General features: G+C 32.7%; 1 protein-coding gene across 1 annotated transcript; it reads right to left on the bottom strand.

Annotated features, from left to right (window-relative positions):
- Positions 1–4,087: 4,087 nt before the first annotated feature.
- Positions 4,088–4,396, bottom strand: LOC110094818 (zinc finger protein AZF1-like). Its single transcript, XM_020820147.1, has one exon. The coding sequence runs from the start codon at positions 4,394–4,396 to the stop codon at positions 4,088–4,090; it is 309 nt and encodes a 102-aa protein (XP_020675806.1).
- Positions 4,397–12,158: the final 7,762 nt, after the last annotated feature.

Here is a 12,158-nt window from a genome sequence, read left to right as displayed (position 1 = left end):
GTAAATTACTAATTTTTCTTGTAGTGCTTGATATGCATGCTTTAGCATAAATGTGAGCATTAGTGTTGACATATTTTCTCAAGAATGTCTATTGTTTATGGTTGTTAAATTATATTTATTTTGTTTTACATTTTGGGCGTTGCATTCATTCATTGCTCTAGTGTGCTAGATTTTTTATTGATGTAATTTATGTTAGGTTAATCGAAATTTTTTCAGGGCCGAGGTGTGCTAGATTTTTTATTGGCATTTATGTTAGGTAAATATTGGATGCAAGCAATATAAATTTTATAGTGGGATTTTTATGCAATTATGGATTTTTTTATTGATTTCAAGATAGATTAAACTATGAAATTTGGTCTCGATTTGACTAAGATGCAATTTTTATGATTCAAGTGCATCATGAATCTTGTTGTAGTAATCTTTCTATCCTTAGAGATAATCCAAATTTGATGTATGTTCATGATCTCCTAACTAGATTTAGGCCTTGAAGGATATTTTGTAGATTTTTAATTAGGTTAGATTTTAGAGTTTTAGCCTTATCTATGATACTTTTTATTTGATTTTTCTTTTGAAATGGTGAAAGCGCGAGGAGTTTGGTATGAAATTGTGGGTGTAGGGTCAAGATTGTTAACGATTCGATCTCGTGTTGATCCAATCGACCTTCACTACAGGAAAATCACTTATTACCGGCGGAATTTTCCGGCGGCTTTCCGGCGGTCAAGTTTCCGGCGGCTTTCCGGCGGATTTCCAGCGGTTTTTGACGGCTTATTTCCTACAAAATTTTCCGGCGGCTTTCCGACGGCTAATTTTCCCGCAAAATTTTACGACGGCTAATTTCCCGCAAAATTGTCGTAAAGACATTCAAATCAATCTTAATGATTTTGAGAAAATCTGAAGGTAAGCATATTCTAATTGTAAGCTATCACAATCAATAAATTAGAAACTTAAATCTTATTGCATTTTTATTGTGGGGTTATTTTACTCTCTTTTGTGAATTTCAACTAATCTATATTGATAACTACTAATCTACATTGAACTATGCAAAATTTATAAATAAATATATTGAATGCCTAAATATTCTCTTGGGATGATATATTAGCTTCTTTCCAATATGATCAGTTGAAACAAGTTGTTAAACTTGAATAGAGTTTTTTTACAGCCTAGTTGCCCTCTTAATGACCTATTTTATTAACTCAAAATTTCCCTTCACACTCATGTGAACATTTAATTAGGTTTGAACAGGATTTCAAAGTATCAAAGGTTGGAAAAATTATTCTGTGCGGACCCCGGGCGCCCATTCAAAGATCATCTAGAACACGCCACATCATTTTTTTCTTGGTACCGATGCTCGGTGCCGTTGCGTACCAGATGGTGTGGAACGTTTTGGTTGGTCTCTAGACCGTCCGGTGTTCGCACATAAAAAATTCCTCCAAAGATTGAGAGACGTGAAAATAAAAAATTTCATAGGAGAGTAAAACCGAGCTCCTCCCCACATTCGCTTGCTAACTTGAAACCTCAGATTCAAGAAGGCTTTCCTAGCTAGTTTCATGTCTATTCAAAAGGTTTAACCAAAATATGTTACTAAGCGTATTGTGAAAGACATGCTTATCATTTATGCAGTGAAAACCTATGGATTATAATAGTTTGTGTTGAGAATCTGCCTGTAAATTGATTATAGAAAGGTTCTATTTGTTACCATTTCTATGGTGGTTTGTTAAGCCAAAGCTGGAAACTGTCCAACAAATGCATAGGCTAGTGGACCAACTTATTTCAGAATCTAATGACCATAGTTGCAGTAATGATCATGAGTCTTTTGTTATTTGGTTTCCCTAAGTTTATTTCATTTTTTTCTTCTGAATCTGGAGCGACAATCATGTTATGATGCTTTAGCCACATGCATGTTCCCACTGCCATCTGATGCTCTACCAAGAAATTAACAAATTTTGTGCCCATCCTTAGAAGATCTTCGTCACCTTTTACAGTATCAGATGATCAAATTTAGTGATCTTGTTGATGCTAACTTCGGTGAGAAGGCATCGATCCTCGTGTCAGGTTAATGTGTGGTAGTTATTAAGGAACATACGGGAAAATGAAAGACTACTTAGACTTCGTTTGGGATGGCTGCTTTGTTGCTTTCTAAAACAGTTTTCTCGTATGAAAATTTCCTGAATTGAATATTTTTATACTAAAAAACAGTTTTATAAAGTAGCAAAAAAAATTATCTCAAATGAAGCCTTAGTGGCTGTCATACATTTAGAAAGATCCCGAGTCAATTGGGTTACAACAATATAGTTAATTAACATAAAGGATTTTGAGCCTAATTTCACCTATGTAAAACTCAATTAGGTCTTCTAGAAATGTCCTTTTTTGCTTCATTTCCAGCTTGGCCGACCCCACGTAGTGGGACAAATGCTTCATGTTGTTGCTTCATGTTGTTGTTGTTGTTGTCAGGTCAGGTTATTTACTGTTTAAAACGTAGAAATAATTAAAAAAACATTCACGTAATTGTATAAATATTGGCATGTGTGTCATACTAAATTGGATAATTAATATAAATGTTTAATGAATTAATTAAAATTATTCATTTCCATGTAAATAATATCACATGTGTAAGTATAATATTTATAGTAAGAGTTTATGGCTGTAATATATGGTGAATATTGAATATATTCTCATTTATTGTATTTTCCTTTATTATTCTCTTTTATTGTCTATAAGAATAACATTATATCAACATATTGTTTAATTCAATAAAGTTCATTGCAATTTACACTAGTTATTGTCGATATGAGATTTAGGGTTTCAATGAAGAAATTGAATAAGACGAAAGTATGATCGATATCCAATCTATTTCGACTGCGATTGTTGGAATAAATCCGATCACTTTCTATTTGCAACAACAACAACAACATTTATGTTGGTATAATAGTTTAAGCGAACTGCAAACGTTCGTTTGCAACTACCAAGATCTGTCCTCCTAATCGACATTTACAACGACATGTCTGTGGTTGTGAATAGTGTGACGTCAATATTAGCGTCACACTGTTTACAAACTTATTTTTTTAATTATAAAATTATCCTAAGACTATTAAATTTTAAGATTTTGATCCCAAATATATTAGTTTAATGTATGTTATTAATTTTTTAATTTTTATTTGAATGCTTTTAAAAAAATTAAATTTATTTTAAGATGAATTTATTAATATAAATTTTAATTGCTTACTATATATATAATGGTTATCTAATAATACATATTTAGAATTGTCAAATTAAGATACAATACAAATACCATGTCCCACAGTGATAGTGATAAGCTACAGGCGAGATTGAGATTGGTAATAATAGATATCTTTAGGTGATTATGGAGATTGATGACGTGCAATGACCTGTAGCTTTAAATTCTACTTCGGCAATACCCTTAGCTGTCACATCCCGTGTCGGGAAGGCGATACACTCCGACAACACGTGACATGATGAAAAGATAGGAAGACATGTTTTGTATTTGCAAAGAGAAACATGCATATACAAGTGATACACCATGATATAGATATACCAGAGTAAACAAAAGTAGTGAACTAAAAAGCTAATCCATTAATAAGATGCAATTAAGTGATATATCCAAATAGAAATTCTTCTAAAACAAGCCAACACAAATTTAAATAGAACAAATAGCTGGAAAGAAACTATCCAAACCTCAATTAAAAGTAAAACAAACTATTACAAAATATAAAATATCAAAAAGACTATTGCTGATTACTCTACTCTTGAGATGACCATCCACTAAACACGTCTTTTGATAAATCAAACTCAACAAATAATTCTTATTTATCAAAGTTTAAATGACAAAGGGGCGGGGCATATGCATGCAATATGAAGAACTAATTAAAGGGTGGAAGTAGAAAACTATAGTAAAAAAAAAGTAGCACTAACACATGCCTTATTTCCTACAACAGAAATCAAATCAAATATGCTAGCGCTTTTATTGTATATGTCAAGCGAATATTAATGCAAATTATTTTAACTGGGAGTTGAACGATGAGGATGCATTGGCAGAGGGATTAATATTTTAAGACGAACTGCTGCAGTATCATTTGCCAGAGGAAGAGGAGGCGGCATCATCGGCAACACCACCTGGTTTCTTGCTGTGGCTGGCCTTGTGCCCGCCGAGGGCCTGGTAGGATGCGAAGGCCTTGCCGCAGACAGAGCACTTATAAGAGAGGCCATCTGCAGACGGGGAAAATGGAGGCAACGGGAGACGGTGGTTAGAGCCGCTTTGCGCATGCTTGACAAGGCAGAGAGCAATGTAATGTTCCTTTGTTGGCCGCTTCGACCTCTTCCGCTTCGGCCACACTTCCAGTGGCGGCTGTGGCCGCGAAGACGAATCTTGGATGGTCATCGTCAGCACCGTCACGCGGTGGCTTGGTTATTCTATCAATAGACTCAGCTGAGGGTAATGCCGAAGTAGAATTTAAAGCTACAGGTCATTACATGTCATAATCTCCATAACCACCTGAAGATGTCTTTTATCGACAGTCTCAATCTCACCAGCAGCTAGCTGATCACCATCAATCTGACGAATAAGCTACACATTGTCAATTTTAATGGCCCACAGTGATGGTGATTAGCTATAGGTGAGACTTACATTGACGATAAAAGACATCTTCAGGTGGTTATGAAGATTTATTGGCCAACAGTGATGGTTATAATGATGTCAATATTTAAACAGATCTGGACTCAATTCAAAAGTTTTTATTCGAGTCAACCCATATTACAAACTGGTCGGGCTCGTGTTTCATTTTCTAACTGATATGAAATTTCGAGTCGAGTGTGGGTAAAACTGAAAACCCAAAATCATCCACCTGATTGATTGGCGCTCACCTGCACCGCCCGCACTCGGTGCTTGTGCTGGCACCGTTTGCACCTGATTTCTTGCAGGTTACCGTGCCCTGTTGGGCTAACCCGGGTTAGGGGTGGGTTGGGTCCGAATTTGTATTTCTAATTTGTTCACCTAATCGAGTCAGATTCATATTTAGACAATTAAAGCCGAATCAGTTTCAAATTGGACCCGAACCTGACCCGAAATTCAATTTTGACATCCTACATGTTTTTGATATTGCTTAACCTATGGATATATCATCTCTCTTTTAAAGAAAAAAAAAAGTTTTGAAAATTAACAGAGAAGAATAAATTAAAACTACTTATAACATGATTGTTTAAATAGAACACCTCTTGACTAAAAATGATGCAGACTTAACTTAAATTTCTCTAAATAGTACTCCAAAAGTAGTCATCATCTTAAGCATTAAATTTATTATCCTGATACATACTAAAGAGATACTCAGATTAATCCTTTGGCTTTTTTCTTCTCAAATTTCTTTTTAACAACCTGAAATCTATTGATGGATAAAAAATCAGCATCAATGATAGAATTATCTTCACTTAATTAGTTAGGGGTTGTTTGATATGCTGTCAAAGAAATATAAAGTATTTCAAATGTTGAGGATTTGAATTTTTTAGGTGTTTAATTTAATGAAAAAGGAATGCAATGTATTTTTTATATGAATTTCTTTTTTGAACTTTGTTGTTCATTTTTTATGTATTTTAAACTTATTCAATCATTTTTATTGATAAAAAATTATATTGGCGAACAAGTTTGCATAAATTACAAAAGCAATTGCTAAAGAATATGATGACAATGACTGATCATGTCATGGAATTTTTAGGGATGAAATGAGTTGAAGGATACTGTATAATAATTATTCATTTCTTTTTGATATTGTGAGCACACATAAATGTGTTTGCAATTTATTTTATTTTATTTACTCTATGTGTTCTATTATGAGTCTAAGTGTTTTGAGTATTGAATTTTGGCCAAATCTAAGAAATGTCACTTCAATGTTGGGTGTCCGAGTGCTTCATTGCTGCTACAGTATCCGACGCCAAATAGTGATATTACTACACTCCCATCTCTAGAATTTGTGATTTTGAACTAGCGCCGCATGAGTGCTAGGATGGTAATGCTGCAACACTAGGCTACTAACAACACTTCTTACATAGGTTAAGGTTAAATCAATTTGCTTGTACTTGTTGAACATCTAGCTGTTCCTTTCTTTGATTTATTTTACACGTGTAATAGATGAGAAAGTGACCCGATTAGAGCCCTCCATTGTCAGATTTTTCCAGGATCACTCTTCCTGTAAGGATCACCGGAAAACTATAGAAGAATGGTGATCAGCTACAGGTGAGATTGAGAAAGATGATAACATACTTATCAACGTAAATCTTCAAATTATTAAAGGAAAGATTAAGACCCGTAAAAAAAAGAAAAAAAATGATGCTCAAAATTCTTGAAATTAAGATGTACTTTCACCCGGTTATGTAATTCTATTTTTAAACTTGTTATGATATGCAAAAAATTATGACTTTTTATTATGTGCGGAAACTGGATGGATAGAACCATTTGGTTTTCTCTCTATACAATAAAATCACAATCAAAATGCAATCAAAACGCAGCTGCCACAGTAAATCCGCTTTTACTGTAGACAAAGAAAAACAGAACGGTTATCTCCTTCCAGTATCTGTGCAGAATAATCTCTCGTATAATAGGAGGTTACAGTCCGCCAACCTATGAAGAATTTTGCAGCCCAAAAAAAAAATGAGTTACTCAACTTATCCATGAAAAAACAAATAATGACGTAATATATTTCAGTTATAATTAATGGCAAAAGAATGTGCAACAACTGCAGGTTCCACCATATGATGGAAAAGCTCGTGGGAGAAAAAACATGAGCAACTTCATCATTATGGAGGATTTGGATTTAATAGAGGATGGAATCTCAAGGTCCAAAAGGATGAGACCAAGATTTAATGTCATCAAATGTCAAATTTTCTTCAAACTTGTTATGTTTTGATATCACAGCTAGTGATTTAAGCTATTAGCTAACTCCATATGCTCCACCATCAATTCTAACTACACCCTCCACATCACCTAATTAATGATAGTAAGGTAATAAGAGCTTCTACACTTCTCACTGCATACAAAACCCAAGTAAATTATTTCTCTGATCGATCATGGCTTCCTTCTAACTCCAACTCATAAGCTTCTTCTCCTACAATTCCTTGTTTATGAGCTTTCCTTCTATCTACTTTCAATCCAAGAACTTGCTATTGATAACTCTTGCTATGCTCTCTAATGCCTCCGGCCACACCATTAATGGCTTGTATGCCATGTAGTTGCCCTACACAACCACCATTAGCGCCACCTCTCGTGCTTTACTCTCCACTTACTCTAACTCCACCGTGACACATCGAAGACTAGGCCATCTCATGACTTCTGTAACTCTCTTTGTCTTATCCAAATCAATTCCCAATCTAAGTGTTTATTGTAAAGTTTTTTTCATGTAATACATTTCCTATTTATGTAATTAGAAGCTTTACTCCACCTGAACTCATTTACAATGATGTATAAGTATTTTCCACAACTTTATCTAAGAAAGGTTATCACTATTATGTTTTATTTGTTGATAAATATTTACATTTGTTATACGTAAATATAAATTGCAATTATCTTTCGTAAATATAAGACTTTTATTGATTACATTTCTATCACAACAAAATCAAAATAATCTGAATAGCAGTTGTGATTAATATTACAATTCCAATAATTCTGATATTATTCTGCTCAAATAATATATATTAATAATATCAGAAATATAATTTTAAGATAATTGCTCGACTTTCAGGCGTATTAAAATTATTCATTGACATATAAAAAATATCACATGCATGTGTATACTATTTGTAGTAAGAGTTTATAGTTGTAATATATGCTGAATATTGAATATATTTTCATTTATTGCATTTTTCTTTATTGTACGTGCACATCTATTGTTTATAAGAATAATCATTGTATCAACATATTATGCAATCCAATAAAGATTATGGCAATTCTAGCTATATTATCGTGTTAGGAAACTAGTCAACAAGATTATTATTAAGGATAGATGTTCCTCCTTCGAGTTGAGAAGTACCCCAAACCAAAGGTTCCTCCTTGTCTTCTTAGTTTCTTTGTCCCCCGCTTATGTCATCTCTTTGGCTAGTAAGCAATTTTTTACTTTTTATTTATTTACTCTACTCATTAATGTTGGCCTTAGATTTAGGGTTTTAATGGAGAAATAGAATGAGAGGAAAAAAATAGTTTGACGTCTAATTTATTTTTGACATTTTGTGAGTGTGCACGCAGCCGGTTCCCAAATGGTCACGACATAACTTATTGTGACACAGTAAGTTCAATCACTTCTTGTTGTTTGATTGAAAAGTTGATTTTCTGGGATTTCAATTTTGAAATTGAATGCAACATTATGAATGATATGTCACCTCGGGAGGTGAACATATCATTCCCAAATGGGTTCAATTTACAACATTAAAAATTCATCTTGATTATCATAGTAAAATTCGAGCAAAAACTAAATATGACCCTAGATGGTCAAAATGATTGTTCAATCAAATATTTAACTACAATAATTTAGATAGAATATCATTAATTTCATAATCAAAATTACAATAATAATGGATATATCTTCCTAAAGGAAGAAGATAACAATCATTATTGATCATTTGAAAATGATGATAATGATCATTGATTTTGATTTTCTCAAAGACAATTAATTGAGTATTGAAATTTTTTTTTTTGAAAAAATTGATCTAGATTTTTAAATCTCCTATGAAAGCAAGCCGTTGTAGTTAATTGTATCATAAAAAACCATAGCTTCTTTCGAATACTCTCAATTAAAATAAGAGTAGAAATTTTATTTTGAATTTTCAAATATTGATTTCAAAGGAGTGAGGAATGGAATTTTCAATAGGGATTAGATTAAAGTAGAACACTTATTTTTGGAGGTCAAAGGAAGAAATATAAGAGGTGTTTTGGGATTATGAAATATTTCAGAAGCATCCCAGTCTATCTTACGTGTTGTGCTTAAATTTTAGATTAAAAGATACTTAATTTGAATAGTCAATTTTATTAGAAGATCGAGATTATAATCCCAGAAGGTTGAGATCTTATAATTTGAACTAGCCTTAGAACCTAAATCCAAATTGGGTATTAAAAATCAATAACCTAAACCTAGTAAATGTAGTACAAATCAGGATTTACCCTAACCTAGATTGGGAGCCAGCTAACCACATAAGCACTTAAAATCCATGTATCCGATCGTTTATGCAAGAGTGGCAGGAATGTTTGATTAAGTTACATTTGAGGAAACGAGGCTGACATCTAGAACAAATCCTAATTTAGCCCCTTAACACATGTTGGGTAATATAAAGCTTAAAGTAAATGCAATTAAATTTTAGACTCATTTAAATTCATATATAATGCAACGCATGCTAGTTAACTCGATGAATGGTTAAAATCAAATATTAACCAGTTTTAAAATCAGTCTTAAAAATAATTTTATCATAGAGATTGCACAACTTTTTTTTAACATGACTACACCATAATAGGTCACGTGGCCTGCTAGAAACCACAGACGGAGAGGTACCTAACAAGGAAGAGAAGTATTCAAATTGTATGCTTGAAACCATTGATTAAAATAAGAGAAGTATTCAAATGGTCACACGGCCTGCACCTTAAAGTTTAAAGATTTTCATGTGAGTATATATCCGAAACTAAATACATGGAGTGTATTTTTAGTAGTAATAGATCTAGTAGAGGGAATTGTCTTTGGGCTATTAAGTCATTACTAAGATACACATTTTAGATATCTCGAGTTTATTGTTCAAAGTGATGGTGAAATAGATGGGGATATTATTAGTAGAATTATAGTCGGATGGTTGAAGTGGAGGAATGCATCAGGCCTATTGTGTTATAGAAAAGCACCCCTCAAACTTAAGAAAAAGTTATAAAAGATGGTGGTGAGATCTGCAATATTTTATGCTATAAAATGTTGTCCATTAAAGGAGAAGCATAAAATTAAGTTTTACAAAGACGAGGATGCTCTGATAGATGAGTGGATTCACCCTTAGAGAGATTGAATATGAAACGAGTATATACTTGAGAAGGTTGAAGTATCTCTAGTAAAAGATAAGATTAGAAAGAATCATCTTAGATTATTTGAGCACATAAAACATTGCCCTTTCGATGACTCGATTTGGAGAGTAGATTTTTTATATTTGACTTATATTAAGAAAAGTAGAGGTAAACCTAAAAAGACCTGGTTAGAAAATATTATAAATGATATTATCTTATTAGATTTAAATCAGAATTTGACCCTTAATATGATAGAATAGAGAAAAATGCTTCAGATAGCGAACCCCATTAACCCCCCATGTAATGGGATAAAGGCTTGATATTGTTATTGTTGTTGTTGTTGTGCTCAAACTTTCCAAAAAATATTATATCATATATTGCGCAAATATCCTGCACACACATAAGACAAAATTTTTATGTGAAAACTCTGAAGAGAGAATATCATGAGGCTTAGCCCAGTTGAAATAGCCTCATAAATGAATTGGTGTTTATAATGATCTATTGTTTTTTCATTAGAAATTATTGTATTACAATGAAAATATTTAGATTGTATGGGATTATCATCAGTAATGGTGGTTCATGGTAGTATTAATGATTGATGATGGGTGTAAGATAATGAGCCATGGAAAATGTCAAAAACTAGTAGTGATAGAAATTGATACATGAGGAGGCATAACCTTAGATGAAGAGTGACGACAAAAAATGGGCATCACCCTCAATTGATGGTGGGCATTAGATCATAAACGTTGATGATCATAGGGTATCAAGCATCAACTGCTATAATCCATTTGTCCTGCTTCTTTTCTTATAAAAAGAGAACACCATGTGGCCAAGGAAGCTAAGGAGAAGTTTAGACTGAGAAACACCATAGATTGTCTATTGGAGGTTCCAAATAGGGTTTGAGGCACGAAATTCTCCCATAAATATTTAATCTTTCTTCCTAAATATGTCTGAATGTATAAAAATATGATACATTTATAAATTTTGAGAGTAACATTTTTATCATTTATATTGAGATCAATCAAATCAGAGAAATAAATTTGGTAGGGGTTGTGAGTGGAGATTGCTATTTTGAAGCTTTTGCTAACGTGAGGCCAATAAATTTGACAGATTAAAAAAATGATAATTAAATGGTTGAAAATTTTTTTGGAACTATTTAGGATCTAATTTTATCTTAATCATTAAACTTTGATGATAGGTGATGAAAATTGTATGAATTTGTTCATCTCAATGAATCCAGTCCAATGTCACCAATAGTTCACAAATAAAAGCCCATAGAATAAGTCACAATTTCATAGCCCATATAAGTTTTTTTTTTTTTTGAATAGCCTATAGACGTTTTAATAGCTTTGAGAAATTTGATTAAGAAATTTTTTCTAGCAAAGTGTGCAAACATAAGCCTAGTGCTGTCAATATTTGACACGACACGAAAATCCGACCCGGACCCGACTCAAAAATTTCGGGTTCGGGTCAACCCGAACCCGAACCGGGTCGGGTTCGGGTTCGAGTTTTCGACCCGTTTGAAAAACCGGGTCGGATTCGGGTTGACCAGTCGAAAGCCCATTCCTATATAAAATTTTTAAATTCATTATTGATGATTTTTTCCAGTCGAAAGCTTGTGCTGATCGGATTAATTTTATGAGTTATACCAAAAAATAATTCCTATTCTCTTACATTTCATATAAATATCCGTTTAATTATCAAGCTGTATATCATTTAGATTTTATTTGAGACATTTTTTAATGCTTTTTCAAAATCACTTTCGATTTCAAAAATTTCTAATAAAATTTATTTTAAGAAACAATAAAAAACTCTCAGTTTCGTTTGGGACGACTTTTTTATGACTTTTTAAAACATAATTTTAGCACAAAATTTTAAAAAATTTAAGTAATTTTTTTTTTTAATTTTTATACTAAAACTCTATATTAAAAAGTAATAAAAAAATCCTCTATGGAATCATATTTCTGTGGTACAATACTCGTGCAAGTGGAGTGTGCATAATGATCATAGTCAGAGTAGATGAGAGCAGTGGTTAATAGATTAGTCGGCTAAATACAATTAATCCCTTCGTTATTGGTTAGATTTTACGACCTGTTTTTGTTGGCAAATTATTACGTCCGGTCACCGGACC

Source organism: Dendrobium catenatum, unplaced genomic scaffold (assembly GCF_001605985.2).
Source record: "Dendrobium catenatum unplaced genomic scaffold, ASM160598v2 original_scaffold_273153, whole genome shotgun sequence".
NCBI lineage: Eukaryota > Viridiplantae > Streptophyta > Magnoliopsida > Asparagales > Orchidaceae > Dendrobium > Dendrobium catenatum.
This window is presented reverse-complemented; position numbering and strand designations above follow the sequence as displayed.

Bases quoted from the DNA above. Each gene is read 5' to 3' on its own strand.
- LOC110094818 (XM_020820147.1), bottom strand. From the start codon at position 4,396: ATGACCATCCAAGATTCGTCTTCGCGGCCACAGCCGCCACTGGAAGTG.